The following is a 20,742-nucleotide window of genomic DNA, read 5'->3' as shown; positions in this document are numbered from 1 at the left end:
TGACAGGTGTAATTTATTGTGACACTGATTATATAGCCTTTCTGTCATGCCTCTAAAATTGGCAAATGCATCTCACCTTTCCCGTCTCGATTCCCTTTCCCATGCACTCCTGTGTGAATGTTCAGGGGAAACAGAATAGCTGCGAAGCGAACGCATTCTGTGCTCCTTAAATGGATGTTGAACTCTGGAGGAGCTTTTAGTTGCACGGCCTCCAGCTCATGATGTTAAGCTCAAATATTTGTCAATGTTCTTTATACGTTAAGATCAAATTGGCAGAATATGTCATGTTGTAATAACCAAAAAGTACAATTTTTCAGCAGCAGCTGATAAACATGATCAACAGGTAAAGTTCAAAGATGAAGCAGTGGAGGAGGGAAATGCAAAATGGCAGTTTTGAGGATGGAACATATCGGTGATAGACTAGTGCTACAATTCACTGCTGTCAGGGAGTAATCCACTTGGACAAAGAGTTGTCGGCTGCAAAAGTAAAATGTCGCTGTGGCACTGTAAGCTTACAAGTCACTGACCAACACTGGTCCCCACTGGACACTATGATGTCTTACCTTTCCCAGAATGCCCTGCCCCGCTGAGCTCCTCCTGACGGCTTCCTTGCTGGCCCTGTTTGCTTCTGTCAGACCTCCACGGTGCCCCTGGCCATCTCCAAAGCTGCAGCCCACTGACAGCACACCCCAGCTGGGCACATATGATTTTTTACTCCCCTGGTTATCTGGATGTCCCCTTTCTGAGTTGGAAAGAGTCGGCCTTCTGGGCACTCTCCTCTGATCTGTGCTGGACATGCTCCCCATGCCTGAGGGTGGAGGAGACATCATGGAAATTAGAGCTGGAAGACACATCGCAAATATCAATACCTGATATTATATACAGAGATTGTGTTTAAAATGAGGTAAAAAATGTACATGTTTCTCTTTTCCTGTTCTTGGGGGCCACAGGACAGACTTCTCTGAGCATATTAGATGGTTCTGGATGAGATAAAATTGCTTGGCCATCATATCTACAGCGCTAACATAACTGTTGTTTTCTGAGGGAATACATTTCTGACTGGAAGAAAACACTAAGAGCTGTGTGCAAAGCATCTATAATACCCCAAAAATAGTTAATGTTGTAACTGGTTGGGTGAAACCTTGTATCTGGGACCTGAAATCAGCCTTGTGTTTGGCTGAACCACCATACATTTCCAAGTTAATCCTTTTAGATTTTGAAACTTTTCTCTAAACCCCAGGCACATCATGATATCCCTCATTTTCAGTCAAAAACTGAAAACCCCACAAAGTAGCACAGCTTTTATATGACAGCAGCATATATAAAGACATCTATAAAGATCTCACCAGGAGGCCCTGGTCTCTTACTCCTGGCTTTCTGGTTTGCTTGCAGCTTGGAGGACTGCGATGAAAAAGGCACAATCCCGGCAGGGTTTGCAGGAGCTTCTTTAGAGGATGAGCTAATCTTGATGTCACCAGCTCCATCTTCACTGTCGTAGCTGCCGTCCTCCTCCTCCTCTGTGTAATCACAACATCAATACGATCAGTCAGAAAGCTTGGAGTGAGCTAAATGTAAACACTGTTAACTAAAGTCAGGGGGCTCACTTGATCAGCTGTATTGACAGCAAGCTTTCAATATCCTTCTAGTACCTACAGGTCAGTTCACAAGCTTGTGGCTAAACTTCCATCATCATAAATACAAAAGTCAGATGAGCAAAATGCAGCCATTGGTTGATTAAAGTTAATAGCTGTACAATAATGCACAGTTTCTTCATAAAGTGCAGTGATACGACGCAAATATTGGAACGTACACATATGAGGCACCGCATGCACACACACACACACACACACACACACACACAAACACACACACACACACACACACACACACACACACACACACACACGCACACACACAAACACACACACACAGATTGTTATTGGCAGCTGTGTGTCGATGACCGCGGGGGGTCGTGTCAGGTGTCGACACATCTCTGACACACTTGTCACTTACATGGCGTCCTCGTCAACACTTTGCCTCAGTCACACATACACACACTGATACACACACACACACACATACATTCAGCCACTACTTGTCCGTGCCATCAAGGCCACAAAGGTCAGTCAGATTGTAGCCTTTTCTCCTCAAGTTTTGTTAGTTTCATATCAGTGCTTAGTCTCCTATGAGCCATTGGTTTAAGTTGGGGGGGGGGGGGGTCGTTTCTCCTCAAGTCAAGCCTCCGAGGAGGGCATTTTCACAAGGTTGGGGAGGTGAAGATGGGAGGGGAGGACCGGGGTGTGACATTCTGAACGGGGCCAGAGTGGGCTCACGTTACCGTATGGCGTTGAGGGCAGGGGTGACTGTGTTGCATGCCTGTGGCAAGTCGTTAACGGTTTTAACGGTTTGACAGACGAGCTGGGAAGTGAGAGGAGGCCCCCTGATGACGGCAGACATCTCACTCTGAGACGCTTCATGTTCACACACACAAACGTACTCTCATAGCGAAATCTCACAATGTCTGGTCGATGTCCTTTGAGCCATCAGCCAAATCAGCTTGACTCATATGTATAGGAGCCTATTAAGTCTGGCTAGCAAATCACAGAGGGGCTTTGTAGTTGCACAAGCACTGACAGACCATTCAAACATTTCTTTTTCACCAACAAAAGTCAATTAAAAGGCCACATAATTATTTTGATGGCATTCTATATTTCCTTTTTGGCCAAGTGATCATCTGCAGGATCCGTGTTTGGCTGTGGACTCACCAGACTACATACTGTAACTTACCGTGCTCTGAGCTCTCGCTGTCACTCTTCTCTTCTCTAACTTCCTGTTTCTCAGAGGCCCGGCTGTCCTTGTTGTGAGGTCTGTTTGGGTTGACGCACATCAGCACTTTGGGCTTTCGACCCCTCTTCCTCTTGACAGTCTGACCAGCTGCCCAGTCCTGCTGCAGGTCTGATTGATCAACAATAGGGGGGAGGGTTTTAATTATGCTACTTAATGGACAGCAAGCGCATGCATATATGCCCCCTCTATACCCACCTTTTCTTCCTTGTCTGCAGTGACTCTTGGAAGTGTCCTCATCACTGGGGCTCCCTCTGCAGTGCAGCATGCCTGCTGACGGTGCACCACGCTGGGCCGCAGCTTTCTGCTTCAGGTGGGTCACCCGCCTGGCCAGCCTGGAACTCAGGGCGCTGGGTCGACCTCTGTGCTTACAGCGAGCTTTCATCTGCAGACGGGGAGCGGAACAGCTAATTATTGACTAATTTCTCTCCGCTAATTGAAATGTCCAGGAAAGAAAAAAAAAACATTAACAGCAGGAAGTGGTTGTCAGCGTGTACGGATGAACCCGGAAAGACCGCTGAGGGACCAACCTGTGCAGCGCTGAGGCTGTTGAAGCCGTGATTGGACATTTTCTTCCTAGCTTTTTCCTCCAGTAAATTCAGCCCGGCCCTGGAAAACATAAAACCACATAAGTGAGAATTTATCTTGAATAAAACAGATCACAGAATCAATCGGATCACACACTTCTTTTCCTTTCAGGGATGATTTTCTCTGTGACGCTGCCTCTCTGCTCTCCTCTTTCTAGTTCCACCTCCCCCTATGCTGGGTTCATTCATTGTCTCACTCCCTTCCCACTCTCCCTCTCTGTCTCATAACTTTGATGAGGTAAGAGACAGGCTCTGCTGACCGTCTGCGCAGTTTGACGGCAAACACAGAAATATGCAGCGGCCGTGCGAATATGAAACTCACCACATGAAAGGATGAGAATTATCTGGTGTGAAGGAGAGTGGAGAAGAGACTGAGGGGGGAGGAGAATAGTTGAGGGGGAAGGGAAAGAGACAGAGGGAGAGATGAAGCAGTCTCGGGGGAGTCTGTCCGTTGACCGGAGCTTCAGGGCTCGATCGATAAACACTAACCTCTATTGAACACTACTCCTCCCTACCTCTCTCTCTCTCTCTGCCATTCCTTCATTCTATGCATGCTCTCTCACACCACAGGCAGCCAGCACACACACACACACACACACACACACACACACACACACACACACACACACACACACACACACATACAGCACTCTGATAGCAGCTGGTGTCTGAGGCAGGTGAATCCTATATTCCCGCAGAGGGAAGGTTTGGCTCTCAGCATCTCCGCTCCCAGGAGAGGAGAGGAGAGAAAAAAGAGAGGAGAGGAAAAGACCTATCTATCTAAAAAATTAGCCCCAAAAAATCTGAATGATCTGTTTGTCCAACCATCCTGACCACATCTGTTGCAATCCCCCACTGTTCACCTCTGACCCCCTCAGAGCTTCTAAGCCTCAAAGTTTACCTCATGTCACGTCCTCATCAGCGCTACCGTGAGTGCGCATGTGCATTCTGTACACTGGAGTATGGAGCCAAAAAGTATGTGTTTAAGAGCTTGCATACTTTGGGGAAAGCCCTTTCCTGTTTCAATATCACAATGGGCCTAGTGCACAAAGCCACATAAATGGATAATTATGAAGGGTGATGATGAACTGGAATGCCGACTCTGGCCTTAAGGCATCAGCATGGTTTAAACAAAGCTATTATCAGATCGCAAACAGCAGCTGAAACCACCTTCCCTCCACACCTTTCAGATGCCAGAATTGCGAGGGCCACATCTGACTCTTCCTGAAACTGACAATTTGACAGTCACACAGTGACTGACCAGATCGGCATAGGTAAGAAAAGCTCTCCTTTTTATTTTTCACACAGCTACTTCCATCACTTTTCATGTGTATGCCTTGTTTGTAAGGAGGGACTGTCCGAAAATGTGCGCTGTTATCTGCATTTGAACCATTCGCCGCCTTATTGTGGCTTTTCAGAGCGGCTGTAAACACTTTTGCCTCGAGGTGTGGATGCATGACACACTGTACAAGCTAGTTTGTTTCAAGCATACCCTGGCCTTTATTGTCCGACAGGCAGCTGTGGGTGATCTCACCAACGCTCCTGTGGCTGAACGGGAGCAAATCCCTGCCACCAGGTTATTCAGGAGAGCTTGCCCAAGTGCTGTTACAGCAGTGTATTGATGGCCGTGGCATTGGAATGACATGTTCAACAATCAAACACAGATGCACAGGTGTCCGCATACTTTTGGCCATGTGGTTTATATGTGTTTATTAAGAGGAATCGTCTGCTGAGTGTGCTTACTATTCCTCTCTACCTCTCACTCTCTTGCTGTTTCATTTCAACCCACAACTCTCACGAGAAGATGAAAGCATAAACAAATTATACAACGCTTATTAATAACAACAGAAATGCTGCACAGGCACGTAGCGACCAGCGCTACTAATTAAACAAATTTTGTGTGAATGTGTGTGTGTGTGTGTGGTGCACCAGCATGTATGACTAAAGCTTTTCATTGTCATTTTCATTAGTGCTTTCTAATCATGGTAACCGTGACAAACCTTGAGTTTCTCTAATCATTTTATCAAGGCGAGGGGTGCACATGCTAACAGAGGTGGGGCAGCATGAGAAAACACATTTATCATTACGAGTGTTATACGCTGGCTGTGTGTGAGTGTGTGTTTCCAGCTTGTGTAGGAATGTGTGTCAGGATGAAAGTGTGCACGTCTAAGGTGTTAAATAATGTGTGTGTTGCAGCGGGTGGGGGTGGTGTTGAGTCGTTTATCACTGTAATAACTGTACATCAGGACTTTGTCCAGCTGCATTAATATATGCTTGAGGTTCGCAAGGAAATCGGAACATAATCAATGCAAGTGATAAATATGATTAAAAGTGATTAATGATGATTAATGAAGGCCTCATCTCCATTACCTTCTCTCATTTAAAATCACACCCAGCTTAAATCTCCCATCACGTAACCCTCTGAGTGTATGTGTGTGCGTATGTGTGCGCGAGTGCGTGTGTGTGCGAGCAGCTCCTTCCAGTGCCCAATCAAGCAAATCATCAGCTATAGAGCATTTGAATCAATTCAGCTGAAGAAGACCTTCTTGAAAATCAACCGTGCCTTTCACTAAAAACACAAACAGAAATCAGGATGAATGAGCTGGGCTTGCCAATCACACTGATTATACTGACGCAATATCAGAGGACTGACCTGAGTCTTTTGGAGCTCTCTGCAGCAGCTTGGCCGGGGGTGGACTTGCGTTTGCGGGGGCGGCCGGGCCCCCGGCGGGCTGGGCTACGAGACGTCTCCTCTTTCCTGCAGAGAGGAAGACAAGAAGGAGGAGGAGGAGGAGGAGGAGGAGGAGGAAGACGGTGAGAGAGAGAGAGAGAGAAAGATCAAAGATGCGGTCCGGACAGCAGGAGAAATCAGGAGGAAACTTCTATTGGTTACAGGTCAAACTGCATTAGGTATGAGCAGGCAGCAAGTCCTGATAAATCAAGAGGATGCAGCATGACAGCAGAGTTGTGAATGTTGGAATGCACGACTCAATCTAGACAAAAAGGATGTGTGTGTGCGCTCGTGTGTGTGTGTGTGTGTGTGTGTGTGTGTGTGTGTGTGTGTGTGTTGTTTCTGCTCACTGGTGGTCGTGTTTCCTCTGTAGCTTGGCCAGTTCCCTCTGTTTCTCTTTGTAGCGGCGCTGTAGCTCAGCCAGCTGGACACGCATGGCCAGCTCCTCCCCTCCCATCGTCTCCATGGAGCCCTTCACTGGGCACACCTGACACACACACACACACACACACACACACACACACAGATACACATACATGCACACACAAACACAAAGCAGGGGCGTTTTAATGCTGGACAAAAAATGAGTTCAACAGTCACTGGATATGTGAAGTAGACAGCTTGATGATTGGATGGATTTTGCTGTAGCCAGAAGCTCACAAGTTCAGTCACTACAGCAGTTTATGAAGCTCAACCAGCAGCTACAGGCTTTATTTCTGGGAGCATTCAAAGAAAGAGTGATAAACTAACCAAACCCACCATCAGCTTCACTTGTTATGGAAGCAAGAAAAAATCACATCAAAATGTTCATCTTTACATTTCTGCCCAAACCTCACCACTTATCTCATTTCACTTAAAAGCGGTCATTTCATTACCATTGAGGTAATTATATTTGTCTATTACTACTCTGCACACAGCAGCATACACTACACCATGTGCATGAAAATCTCAGATTATCTAAGTACATATGGATGATTCTGAGGTTCATATTTGCATCATTAAGGATGACCTACTTGCTGTATCATGTTTGGGCTTTAACAGTTTTTTCAAGTGAAGAAAAACAAATGAGGTGTGCGTCCATTGTTCAACCCACATTTTCAGCATGAATGATTTATGTTTGCATGCATAAACACAAAATACGCATCCAGTAAAGCCTCACCGGCTCGTGGCGAGGTGTCCAGCTGCACTTCCTGCGCAGGTTGAGCCTCTTCCTGATTGGACACTGCTGGGCCACCCCTGTATCAACAACCCCTCCCCCCATCTCCAGGGCACGGGCGGCCGCCAGTGTCGCCAGACTGTGGAGGTCAAAGGTCAGCATGTCTTCACCTGTACAGAGACGGATTGTTTCAGTTTAGATAGCTACATCACATAGCGGCTGACACAGAGTTATAAAACATGTTGTGTGCTGAATGGATTTATTTCTGGAACAATGAAACCATGCCTTGAAAAGTGGTGATATTTATGATATTAGCTGTGTAGTTTATTTGATGTATACTGGTGTTCCTGCTTAATCGTACACACACACACACACAAACACAAACACACACACGAGGGGGAGAAGTACAGAGCGATCTCTACATCTGTCACTGTCATTAACTCTGTCATTGTCACAGCACCAGCAGATGAAACAGAATATTCATGAGACAGTGTGCACACACACACACACACACACACATGCATGTAAACACACACACTAACCTATGCAAATAAAACCCACTCATTCTGAATACACACATGCACCTACAACATTTTCGCTGAGCTGCGCAGACACGGGCTAACTGCATGAGTGTGTGAGGGAAGAGGGAAAGAGGGAGAACGACGGGCAGGAGGGAGCAGGAGGAGGAGGAGTGCAACGCAGTGACGAGAAGGGAGGGAGGGGATGGGGAGTAAAGGGGAGGAGAAGCAATAAGAGGCAAAGTGTTTATTGAGCTATCTATTTATTCTCCTACATCTCCTCATTATGGACATGGACAGAATCCAATTTCCCCTTCCAGGAGAGAAGAGGACAGGAAAGGAGAGAGGAAGAGAGGAGAGGTTTTACTGGATCACTCACAGTCTGTGCACTGGAGCTGCAAGGCCTATTCACTGACATCTGACATTATTAAAACCTGTGTGTGTGAGTGGGAGATGGAGACAGAAAGGTGGTAAACAGAGGAGAGAGAAGAGGACAGGAAGGATGGAGTTTTCATCTGTGAAGTGTGATAAAAAAAAAAAAGGAGAGCGCATGCAATGGGAAAGAACAAACGGATGTGAGAACGACAGGTAAGTCCTCACAGAGAGAGAGAGACAGAGAGAAAAGGAGCTGAGGGATGCGGCTTTGTCCTGTCCCGGCGCGCAGAGGTCAATGCCATCTCATCTGTCAGACCTCCGAGCCAATGGCACGCTCCGATTACCCTGACAGGATGACATCACCGCTGACATCACCACGCCTAGTTTGGTATCCTGGAGGATGGCCACAATCGATAGACGCCTTCCGCCCACAGTATACCACACACTCACACACGCATCTTTGCACAGTAATAACCCCATACTGTGTCCCTAAAGGGAGCTGAGGGGTGTAATAAGAGGCAGCGCAGGGGATTTCAAGGGGAAAAACAAAAACAGTGGAGGAAAATTAAAAACCATTACAGTTGATATGGGCCTAGTCATCAATAGAAGCCATTAAGCAACTTTATTGAGCTGAAATTTCAATATAAAGGAAATGTGAATGAATAAAGGAAGGTATGACACAAACAGCTCCTCTGTCTATGTGTAAATAGAAGTAATGGTGCTAATTTATACTGGAGGGGAAAGTCTCTCTTGATTCCTTAATCTGTAATTGCGATCTCCAGGGAACGGCTGAGATATCCTTCCGCGTCAAGGAGCGGCATAAATGCATCTGTCTGGGATCGGTTTCATCTCCCAAACACATTCAGGATGACAAAAACGCCATCAGCGGTATTAATAACATTCCATGCAGCAAGGCCAGAGCGGGTTTTAAATAAATGTGTTGCAATTTGGAGAGCGTTTTCCACGCCACGACAGGACTTATTGATTTCACACCTATTACGCATGCTAACCACGTGCACGCACATGTAAACAAATGCACACTCACACACTCTGTATCTCACACACACACACGCACAGACAGCTGCAGAGCGACTTATGATTTTTACACTTATTAATTCCGTCAACAAGGCTTGCAGAGGCAGGATTTACACACAAGATTACATTGGTTTAATAAAAAAAAGAAAAAAAAGAAAAAAGAAGAAGCAGGTGAGGGGGAAAAAATAACAAAGAGGGGAGGAGGAGAGGCGGGAGGAGGCGCAGGCAGGGAGCAGGCAGCCTGGTGGAGAGACACATAGACTGTGATGGAGGAGAGCAGGGATTCATCTGGGATTACTTAACAGCTTACACACACACACACACACACACACACACACTGGCCGCCGTGCACGCGTACACACAAATACAGGCAAACATACGCACACACACAGATGCTGGCATAAATAAAAACACTTTCTCTCAGAGGGACGAGAGGAAAATAGGAGCGCTTACAGGAGAAGTGTTTTAAAGGAAAGGGTCTAATTAGCAAAGCAAGACGCCAGAGCCTGGGGGACACACTGGGCAGTGTGTGTGTGTGTGTGTGTGTGTGTGTGTGTGTGTGTGTGTGTGTGTGTGTGCGTGTCCTGGCTTGTGTCTGAAGCCCAGCTTGTTTGTCCATCTGTGTCCCCCCTAAACACACACTCACACACATGCACACACACGCACACACACCCTATGGTCTACGGGCAAGAACAGAGAGTTCGAGCTGAGGAAGGAAGCAGGACAGTTAGTGGAAACTTGTGTGTCTGTGTGTGAGTGTGTGGTTAGTGTGTTAGTGAGTTGATGGCCCCACATCTGGTTTGCACACATCTCCCAGACCCTTTTGTAAGTGTGTGTGTTTGTGTGAACAAGAAAGAAGTGGGATATGTTTTTTTTTTCTCTTGATGTGATTTTCAGTGACATTTTGGTCCTTTTCACTGTGACAAGGCAATGTCAGTTATATACGGTGTGTATTTAAAAAAGGATACACACAATTATTGGCAACATTGCTACATTTCTGGTTTCATTTCACAGGTATTTTGTGAACTTTTGAAGGTTTCTAAGGTTTTTAAGTGGCCAAAAATGCCCACAGCAGATGAAAAAAGCATTTTCAAATGAACTCACCTTCACTGTCTTTCTCTTTGCTCTCCCTGCTCCTCTGCTGGATCTCCAGCTCGGCAAGTTCTCCCAGTATCTCCATGCCGTGGTGGGGCGGTGGGCTCAGGTCCTGGACAGCAGGTACTGGTGGGTACAAGGCATCTCTGGTGGCGCACAGAGCCGCGGCGATAAGGAGCTCCAGGCTCCACATGTAGGCTCCTTGGAGCTGAGCTGCTGTGCTCCCCGTGGGAGGGAGGGTGGGGTCAGAGGACGGAGAAGAAGCAGGAGAGCTACATGCTAATTCCATCAGGTTCTGGCCTGGACTCAGCCGACTCCCCTCCTCTTCCTCCTCATCCTCAACCACCTCTACATTCTGTGTATCTTTGTCCTCATCCTCCTCCACCTCCTCCTTCTCCTCCTCTCCAAGCTCTATAGGCACAGAGACAGTACATTCTGTTGGTGCAGGCCCCATTTTGTCTCGCTCATCCTCCTCCATGTCCTCTTTTCTATGTTCCCTGTCATCCTCCTGCTCTTTGGATAGTTGGGGCTCCTCCAGGCTGGCCTTCTGGCCCAGGCAGCCCAGAGAGAGCTCTACTTTTAGGGCTTTGCCTGTGGCCAGGCAGGCTGAATCTGGGACCGGAGCTGGGGACAGGCATGGCGGCAATCCAGAAATCTCGCTCTCGGGCTCGGAGACGGAGCATCCTTTCGCTTCCACCCTCCTTTCTTCCTTCTCTTCCTCTGCAACTCCACTTTGGGAAGCCACCACTTCACAGTCTCTCTCAGCCTCTTCCTCCCTCCTCTCCTCTTCTTCAGCGAGAGGCTGAATGTGGCATGGACGTGGGAGGGACTTGGAGTCGGGCTGTGCTGGCTCCGCCTCCACCGTGGCTTGTTCAGCCAGTCGGGCTTCAGGAGGCGAGGGCCCGGCCTTGTAACCCATGGTGATTGGAGGGTAGGTGTAAACAGGTGGTAGGTCTGGTGGAAAGGGAGCAAATAGTGGATAAGTCTTCTGACATAAAACTCTGACAAATTCTGCATAAAATTTGTTTACAAGCATCTCCAGAAAATCTAAAATCTCCATCTTTAATCCATCTTTAAGTTAGGCCTTTTGCTGTTCTCTTCAGGCAGACAGGATGAAGCACGTGATTACAGTTGGCATAACACACTGACAGCAGGGTGCAGAAAACACAGGGAGTGTGTGTGCACATGTGTGAGTGTACAGTAGTGTATATAATGTATACAGTGTGTGTGTGTGTGTGTGTGTGTGTGTGTGTGTGTGTGTGTGGACTGTGAGTGAGTGTAGAGATCTATGTAGGATATTGATGACACCCTGCCGTTTTCCTGTGATTGCAGCGCCGGCCCTGTCACCCCTGCGCTCTTATTATTGATGGTATCCCTCCGCCCCCTGACAACACAGCCAGATGAATGCGTATCCTTCCGCCTTTACTTCTCAAGGACCCCTGAAGGATAAGGAGGCTCTGTCTGAAGATTTCACTGACCTTCCTCTTGTGACACACATGCGAGCTCAGACACACACATGCATGCTGGCAGGTCACACATACACACACTGAGTGCCCATATGCTTTCTCTGACCTTAATGGCTGACCTGCCTGCTGTCCCTCTTTAGCTTGCACAGGAAAAAATGCACACACACCACACTCACTCAAGGACACACAGAGCAAGGGATCAGCCATGCTTCAAACAATTTCTGCAAAATCAAAAGAATACCACGCTTCAAAGACCAGTGCTACATTTCTGCAGCAGCACCCTCCACCTCCCTCCCTCTCTTTTTTCCTCTCACTCTATGTGTCTCTATGTCTGTCTTGCCTTGCCTCTTACTCTCTCTCTCCCGTTTGCTGTATATAGTTTCGTTACCTGACTGTACAACCTACTGGTAAAGTTCATCTTTACATTCGGTTGTTGCATTCATTAACCAGCCCAAATGTCTCCACACTCACCTGGCTCTAGGGATTGTGGGTAGTCCTGAGGTGGCTGTCCTTCTCCTCTGTCACTGGCCCTTTCCAGCCCTTTAGAGAGGTGTGAAGGTGCAGGGCTGAGTGCTGGGGAGCGGGGTGCTGCTGCTGCCGGGCTCGGCGCCGGGGTCAGAGGGTTCGGCGGGTGCGGCCGCCTGGACGGGGAGTGGTAGCAAGGTGACTGACGGCTGCTGGGACACATCCCCGGAGACGGCGTGGGTGTCTTGGGTGGAGGAGGGGTGTGAGAGAAGGGTTTGGCCACATGTGAGGAGGTGGTGGATGCAGAAGAGGAAGAAGAAGAGGAGGGAGTTCTGGATGCGGAAGATTCATGAGGAGAGTCCTCTATAGTAATAGCATGCTCCTCGTGTTTTCTCTGCAAAAAGGGTAGAAAATAGTTTCTTAAAGAATGATGCTCAAACTTTTAAAACAAGTAAACAAATAAATAAATACTGTTTCATATAAATTAATATATTTCAACATTGATACATTGTCTAGACTAAAACTAAAATCTTCATCCTGATACATTATATCTCAAGCAGGAGATGCAGTCATTTGCTTTGAATAAATAGGACAAGGGGTAATTAAACACATACACACAAATATCTAAAAAACAACAACAAAAAAGAAAAAACTGAAAGAAAAGCCATGACAAAAAAAAATCAGTGTCAGCCTCATTGTTTGATTGCCAAATGATCTGGCAGTGTGAAAGTGCAGAAGCAACAGGCAACACAACGCCCCAATAAAACCTTTTGCCAAAAAAAGTCATTGATGCAGACGATTATTGCTGAGTGTGATTTTTTCTTTCACTGTTGAGAAATCAGGATATCTGTGCTGAGAGACCTTCTAACAAATTGTGGTGCTGCATTTCAGTCATGACTACTCAAAGGAGGAAGATGAAACTTTGCATGAGTTCACAATATTTCCACACTTCCTAATTCTCATTTCCCCACAGTTTCACAATAATAAGTCAACAGCATTTTACATGCTTGGGCTAAAATGCAACCTCTCTTCAAATGTGTGTGGGTTATATTAGTATTAGTTCTACCTGTCCTAAGGAGTGCCGCTGCATGTGCTCTATGGCTCGCTGCTGCTGCTGGTGCTGATGCTGCAGGGCGTACAGGTCCTGTTGCCGTAGGAATGAGGAGCGGGAGTAGACAGGGTGGTGCTGCAGGTGAGAAGGAGGGCCTCTGCCTCCGTACACGGGGGGCCACAGGCCTGACTGCTCCAGAACATCTGGGGTAGGAAACAGAAAGAGACAGATGAGAAATAAGAGATGGTTTTTAGCATTTTGTTTGAATTGAAGAACAGAAATATGCAACAAAAACAGAACAAAGCAAGACATCCCTACTGGCAAACCTGCACAAATTGCTGAATAAATAAGCGGTCAGTAAAAATATATTTTCATGCCTGCAGCATCCAAGCAAGACATGAAGAGAGAAACTGTGTCAATGGACCCTTGAACTGCCCTTTGGAATATGTGGGATTGCAGAGGAGTTTGGCCATCTTAGTTGAAAACGTAACTACTTTGACCTATATGAGATGTATGTTGGTCTCAGGCACAATCAATGAATTCTGAATGCATGCTCCACATCTTCCATCCACCTTCTTTTACTTGTTCTACTTTCTATATTTTATTTTCCTCTGAAGGGAAACACACATTTTATTTCCTGCCCTAGCCACATATGAATTGAGATACACACATGTGCATGTAGACACACACACACACACACACACACACACACACACACACACACACACACACACACACATCCCTCCTTGGCTGCCTTGTCGCTGGGAACCTTTGTTCTGTGAGATTAGCCTGAGTGGGCTAATGTTTCCCAGGGGAAGGGTTCAGTGGATGCACTTCCCCTCTCTGCAGGAACTCCCACGGAGCGAGGCTAGGGAGGCGGGAGATAATTAAATTTCACAGCCTGTTTGCAAAGCAGACACACACACACACACACACGCACACACGCACACACACACGCACACATGCACACACACACACACACACACACACACACACACACACACACACACACACACTCTTTTCTCTGTCTAGCAATGGCTGAGATGTACAATACAACCCTTAACACTGAGCAATGTCTCATGTTGTTCCAGACATGAACACAACCAACTTTAGATGCCCATTCACATGCACACACGTACACACACGAAGTGTAGTCCAAACACACCAGCGCTCCACTACAAAAGAGATGAACGCCAGTTAAAATGGTTTGCATAATGCTGGGCACATGCAGAGGGGGGCAATGGAATAGCTGCTCCCATTAACAAAGCTATAAAACATGGTCCCACTGACACAGGGACTTAGTTGAGCATTATATTATGATTAGCCAATGATACTAAAACTCTGGGAGAGAAATGGCAGCAGCTCTGACGGTACAAATGGAGGGAAGGGGGGAGGTGGTGCGGGGGGTGGGGGGGGCAGCAAGTATGGGTAGACAGCAATGAATATGAGCTCTGCTGGTTTTGTGTGTACGTGTATTTGGTGTGTGTATGATGTAAAAAGATGCTTAGTCTACCAAGGTGATGATGAGGCCCGGGTTCTGTAGGAAGAACCACCAGTGGCGAGTTAGGGTCTTGGGTGAGCGACCCCAAGACGGGCTGCAGAGGGCTGGGCAGACCTGGTGGGAAGCCGGGGCTCATTCCCACGTGGCTCAGACCTGGAATAAAGATATACACATAACAGCTGAATGAGAGCAACATATTAATACTTAGTTTACTGCTCCAAAAAGATAGTGTTGTGCTCAGTGGGTAAATCTTGGGTTGCAGTCTATAAAGAAAGAGGTGCCTGTGTTGAGGAGCAGGACTAATGTGGAATTTCAATAAAATGCCATTAATTGAAAAAGCAACCAGTCTTAACCTTTGCATGTCTTCATCAAAGATTGAACCCTCGAAATTAGTTTTGTTCCTTTAAGTATGTTTGCTCTGTTCAGTGTGACAGTAAAGGTTTTTACATTTACTGTTCGAAACACTTCAAGAAAACTTTTCCAAGAAATAAATAAAAGTCCTCTGTATTCAACGTCAGTAGCAATGGCACCATGGTTGAACAAAAGAACCCCCCCCCAAAATAAAAAAATAAAAAAATAAATAGAATAACAGCATTTATCAATGTGAACCTTTCACATACCACCCAAACTGACTGACTAATAAAACAATAGGAGACATATTAATCTTGGTACACTGACAAAAGGTGCAGGTTCCACTCTACTCACTGTACGAATGCCCCATCCAGAGGGAGGGACTTCCCGTCCTTTGCATCCAGTGGTGATGAGCCGGGTGAGCATGAGCAGCGGGGTCCGCCCCTAACTGACTGGCCCCTCCGGGAACCAAGAGGTGAGAGGTCAGGTCACCATGGCAACTACTAGAAGGGTGGATCCTGGCAAACTCCACACGATCCTTGTTTTCCCTGTCGTGACGGTAGGCGGGATGAAGTTTGTCATTATCTTGATTATCCCTCGTTTTGTCATCATCATCATCGTCACCATCATTATGATCGTTATCTTCATCCTTGTAGCCTTCATTACCACTACCACCATTATAATCATCAAGAAAAGGAAATATGACGGCAACAGGAAGAGCCATCATCTTGTACCTGGTCTATGAGTTCTCATTATATGTTTTCTTCCCTTAATATGACTACATAATAAGAGTCTGATACTTCAGAGACATCCGTATTAGTCCCCATAACATTAATGCACCACATCTCATCTCTGAGAAGAAGAGAGCGAGAGGGGGGAGGAGAGAGAGTGTAGGGGGAACAGAAATACCACATCAAAGGGTGAGAAGAGTAAATGGAGTGAGGGGATGAGAGAAAAGAGAAGCACAGCCTCAGACTGGGAGAGAGAAGCCGAGAGAATAAAAGAAGTGCAGCTTATCAGATGAGAGGAAAAATGAAAAGATGCTACCTTGTGTGTGTGTCTCTGAGTGTATGTGCACATGTGTTGGTGTTTGTGACTTTAAGTGTACCTGATGATCATTTCTCTGTCTCTGTCCAGGTGATGAAGGCTAATCTGTTCCTCAGTCATCCTCTTCCTCTCCTCTGCCTCCCGACCAAGAGGATACATAGGGCGCGACACCCCTGAATTTGTAAACCAAAGCAACATGCTTACAGCAACTGTCAGGCACGAATCAAAAATGTCATGAGATGGCAATGTTTCAAACACCCGTACTTCTGAAAAGGCTGAGGGCATTCTAGCCACATCCTAAAATGTTTTTCTGTTGCTGTTTCTATCTACATGCAGATACTCATTTACATAATGCCATATTGTGATGCTCATTGTATGCCAGATATTGTACCCCTCTTCCATACCTAATAATCCTCAATATGCCTATGATCTACATTTGCTTCGAGGCCTTTAACATCCACTGGCCATGCAGATATACATCTTTGCAATTTAAGTTTAAGAGCCTGACATGCTTAAAGCTTCTCTGCAAAATTTGGTCACTTAATCACAGAAATGATCCCCCAGTAAACGTCAAAAGGGACCAAGAAATGTGAGATGCTTTGCAACATCATTAGCTGTTAAATCATGGATTTTTCACTTGATGCAGTTTAGAGCCCAAAAATGAATTGACTTTCAGAGCAAGGAGCATAAATGATGCCTGACCTTTCATGCTGGGCAGCACCCTGCCCTGTCGGCTGTGTCCAGGGGTGTTGTCTGGGGAACGATGGGGGGGCCTGGCTACTGCAACCGCAATACCCACCGGAGGCTGTCGCACCTCCCCCTCACCTGCATCCCCCGCCTCTTTCCCACCTCTGTCACTCCTCTCTCCCTCATTAGTGGAGCCTCTGCGAGGAGGGAGTGATTGTTTGGGAGGGTCTTGCAGGGAGGTGTTGCTCTTGGCTCCTCCTCTGTCCACCTTCTCTGATCTCTCTCCACCTTGCTTGAGGCAGCCCAGACCTCCAAAAGGGCCCCGCTGTGGCAGCAGCAAAGGTTGCTGGCAGCTGTAATTCATTAAGTTCTTCATGGCACTGCCCTCACCCTCACTGGTGAGCGAAGCGGAGCGGGACAGAGGTGGAGGTGGCTGAGAATGGGGCTGGTTGTGGTCACTGTTTGGAGCTCTGGTGCTGAGCCCTCTTACTTCACCATTACCAACTGATGTATGATCGGGGCCTTTTCTCTGGTCCTCTTGGTAGCCCCCCCGAGCCCCCCAGGAAGATGCTGTTTGACCTCCATCTCTTCCCCTCTCTTCTGCAGTTGCTCCATGGCTGCTGTGCTGCTGATGCCGTATCCTGGCAACCTTTTGTCCCTCCCTGTGAGCCCCGGACCCCACCCTCCCATCAAGATGTGGACCAGAGTGGGAGCAGTCCCTGAAGGGAGGAGTGCTGGTGTCTGGGCCTGTCTTGGGTGTGCCCTGTCCAGCTACGGGATGTGTGGTCTGGCCATCAAGTGGGAGTGAAGGACGGTAAACCTCGTCCACAGCATCTACATCTCTGAGGGATGAAGATGTTTCCAAGCTGCAGGACCGCAGCTCAGGCTGAGAGTTCACGTTGGAGCTGGGTTTGTGGAACTGCTGCGTCTGGTGGCTCCAGTCAGGAGGTTTGTCAGCCTTGCCGTATCCAAGCTGTTGCTGGTGTGGCTGGGATTTGTCCTTCTTCTGGCAACTGCTAAGTCGGCTGAGGTGATGAGAGGAACTTTCGTAAGATCCTTCTCCAGTCTTGTCCTCTCCCTTTCTACCACCTCCTCCTGCTCCACGACAGTCAGTGACTGCCAGGTCTCCCAGTGGCCCAACTGAGGGCACAAAGGTTGGGCCAATCACTTTGGCCTCCCTGCCAGACCCTCCAGGAGTGGATGCTGGATCTTTGGAGGGTGTCAGTGTAAGAGGCGCTGGGGGACAGTAAAATTCAGGATGAGGATGGTGTGCATGGTGTAGCCACCCTCCTGCCACTGTGGAGCCCATGTGCAAGGCATGAGGAGGAGGCGGTGGAGGCGGAGGAGGAGGCATGGAGTAGGAGGCCACAGAGTGGGGTGTTGGAGGTGCCAAGATGGCTGTCACTGCAGCCGCACCTCTTCTCATACATTCACTGGGAGAGGCTGAGGATTCGCTGATCCTCATCTCCCCATTTATGGGTCCATCCTTGGAGCACCGCCTGCCACCTCCAGATAGAGGTCTACCCACCCCACCACCACTGCAGCTGCTCAGTGCTCCCCCCTTTCCTCCAGTGCCAGTCTCTGCTACCGAACCACTGGACAGTTTACAGGCACTCATCTGTTTTGTCTCCTGAGTGCCTGAGTCACTGTCTCTGTACTCCTTCTGCCGCTCCAAAGAGTGTCTGTGGTCCTCCTCCCTGCCCTGCGGTGTGAGGTGAGGAAGGAGGGCATGGTGGGGGTGGGGGTAAGCTTGTTGGTGGTGGCCGGATGGAGTGGCGGCAGGGTTCGTCTGATGAGGATGGTGCTGATGAAGCTGATGTTGTTTGTCTTTGCTCTCGTGGTGCCGTTCCTTGCTGCTTGATCGCTCCTTCATTTTTGACACAGATGAAACCCCTTTCTCACCCGCATCCTTGGTGCTCTTCCCACCTCCTCCTCCCCCACTGTCTGTATCTCGGCTGCAAGAGCCGAGTGGATGGCCCGGGGCGGTCCTGGACAGCGGAGGAAGGCCGTGAGTGGTGGAGAGCAGAGGGGGCTGGGGAGGAAGGCCTCTCAGATAGAAGTGATCTGGAAAGAGAGGAGATTTAAAATCTAGAAATCTAGAGAAATCTAAATGATAGCTGCAAAGTGAAACAGTTTTGTTAAAATTAAAACGTGTTTCTGTGATATCTGGACAAACGCTATGCCCTGAGTTACCAGCTGTTTTTACTCCTGTGGTGAGTGCTGATCAAGCATTTTTGGCATGTACATATAAAGCGATGTTTTCATGACATTCATACACACACCTACCTTTTTGAGTTTCATAGAAGCGGTGCTGTCCATAGAGACCGTTGCTGTGGTGATCCAGGGGACTCATGGGGAGAAAAGGAGAAGCAAGACTTCCTGAATAGCTGGGGTACCCTGTCAGAGGGAGGGAGAGCGAGAAAGAATTGATGTTTCTCCACAGCGTTGACATTCAGCAGCCCTCTAAACAAACAGTTTATCTCTACAATCTATCATGAAACGGGGCCATTTTGGAAAACACAGAAAAAATATGGCCAGTTAGTGCTACTTTCACCATAAAGGCACTTTTGCACAAACACGCCACATGAGTTGACATTATTTACAGTGGACAAAGTGGTGACAAAAACCACAGCCGACAGCTACTGCCAAGTGTTTGCAGCATTTAACTGGATGGAATTTGCTCTTCTACAAAACACATCTTTCCCAAACCCAAGACAAATAGTATGAAGCTTCGCAAACCCCCCTCCTTAAAACACACACACACAGTCCTCCCAGGAGGTCACTGGGAGGTGAATGGTCGTTCCACTCTGTTCCTTGTCTTCAAGGACATTGAACTGCATCGTAGGATAGAGGAGGTCTTGGTGGTTGTGTTGATGGGGGTGGATGGGTGAGGCTGGGTACGGGTGTGTATGTATGTGGGGTTGTCGTGGTGGTTGAGAGGGGGGCTATTGGGGGGGGTGGGCAGCAAAATTACCACAGGCCCATGCACATACACACAAGCTCATACACAAGTGCACAAACACATATGCATAGGAGGCACACAGCTCCACGTTATGGGGCCAAAAGGCTTGGATTGTGTGTGTGTGTGTGTGTGTGTGTGTGTGTGTGTGTGTGTTCTCCAGCAGCTGGTTTCATGCCCCACAGAGTGTCCTTGCCGGCCCGTTAATTGGCAGCCGTTAAAAGTTTAACGGTGGTGGCCAAAGTAAACAGCACTCCATAAAAACTCATCCTACGCATTCCACAGTCGCACTGCAAAACCACCAACACCCCCTCACTGCTCCCAGCATGTGTGTGTGGGACTCAGTGTGTCTGCGTGTTCCTGCTGCAATATAAATGCATGAATGTACACTGTGTGTGTGTGTGTGTGTGTGTGTGTGTGTGTGTGTGTGTGTGTGTGTGTTTGTGAGTGTGTGTGTGTGTGATTACTCTGACTGGTTAACAACCAGTGAATCTAAATGGCGACAATTAGCCAAAAGGCTCTATCAGCCATCTAAAGCCAATCCCCTGGGTAATGATGAGTGATAAAACTCAGGAGGGAGGGTGGGAGGGAGGGGAGATGACAAGGAAGAAGAGGGGAACAAAGACGGCAGAGGGACACAGTGAGAAAAAAATGAAAGGAGGGAGGGAAGGGAAGAAGGGACAGAGGAGGTTAGTGATTGAACGAATGATGTAAAGACGGTAAAAGTAAAGGAGACACCAGAAGAACAGGGCTGTCAATATAAAAAGCCCCCAATCTGGTGCTGCTGTGAGGTGTATGGAGAGGGGAGTGTGTGTGTGTGTGTGTGTGTGTGTGTGTGTGTGTGTGTGTGTGTGTGTGTCTGAGAGGGGGGATG

General features: G+C 47.7%; 1 protein-coding gene across 3 annotated transcripts in view; it reads right to left on the bottom strand.

The window, feature by feature from the left end:
• Positions 1-20,742, bottom strand: part of bahcc1b (BAH domain and coiled-coil containing 1b) — a 62,329-nt gene that overhangs the window by 8,707 nt on the left and 32,880 nt on the right. For all 3 annotated transcript variants that reach the window (XM_076759704.1, XM_076759702.1, XM_076759703.1), the window contains exons 4-19: positions 19,196-19,306; positions 16,925-18,973; positions 16,284-16,395; positions 15,530-15,723; positions 14,837-14,977; positions 13,339-13,526; positions 12,279-12,666; positions 10,351-11,295; positions 7,322-7,488; positions 6,513-6,649; positions 6,085-6,189; positions 3,375-3,453; positions 3,043-3,229; positions 2,788-2,955; positions 1,347-1,517; positions 564-808 (exon numbers count right to left, since the gene is read on the bottom strand). In XM_076759704.1, the coding sequence (XP_076615819.1) occupies positions 564-808; positions 1,347-1,517; positions 2,788-2,955; positions 3,043-3,229; positions 3,375-3,453; positions 6,085-6,189; positions 6,513-6,649; positions 7,322-7,488; positions 10,351-11,295; positions 12,279-12,666; positions 13,339-13,526; positions 14,837-14,977; positions 15,530-15,723; positions 16,284-16,395; positions 16,925-18,973; positions 19,196-19,306 (5,387 nt within the window). The remainder of the gene's footprint in view (positions 1-563; positions 809-1,346; positions 1,518-2,787; positions 2,956-3,042; positions 3,230-3,374; positions 3,454-6,084; positions 6,190-6,512; positions 6,650-7,321; positions 7,489-10,350; positions 11,296-12,278; positions 12,667-13,338; positions 13,527-14,836; positions 14,978-15,529; positions 15,724-16,283; positions 16,396-16,924; positions 18,974-19,195; positions 19,307-20,742) is intronic.

The sequence above is a fragment of the Chaetodon auriga genome, chromosome 20 (assembly GCF_051107435.1).
Source record: "Chaetodon auriga isolate fChaAug3 chromosome 20, fChaAug3.hap1, whole genome shotgun sequence".
NCBI classification, from domain to species: domain Eukaryota; kingdom Metazoa; phylum Chordata; class Actinopteri; order Chaetodontiformes; family Chaetodontidae; genus Chaetodon; species Chaetodon auriga.
Note: the sequence above shows the minus strand (reverse complement) of the source record. Positions and strands in the feature narration are given on the sequence as shown.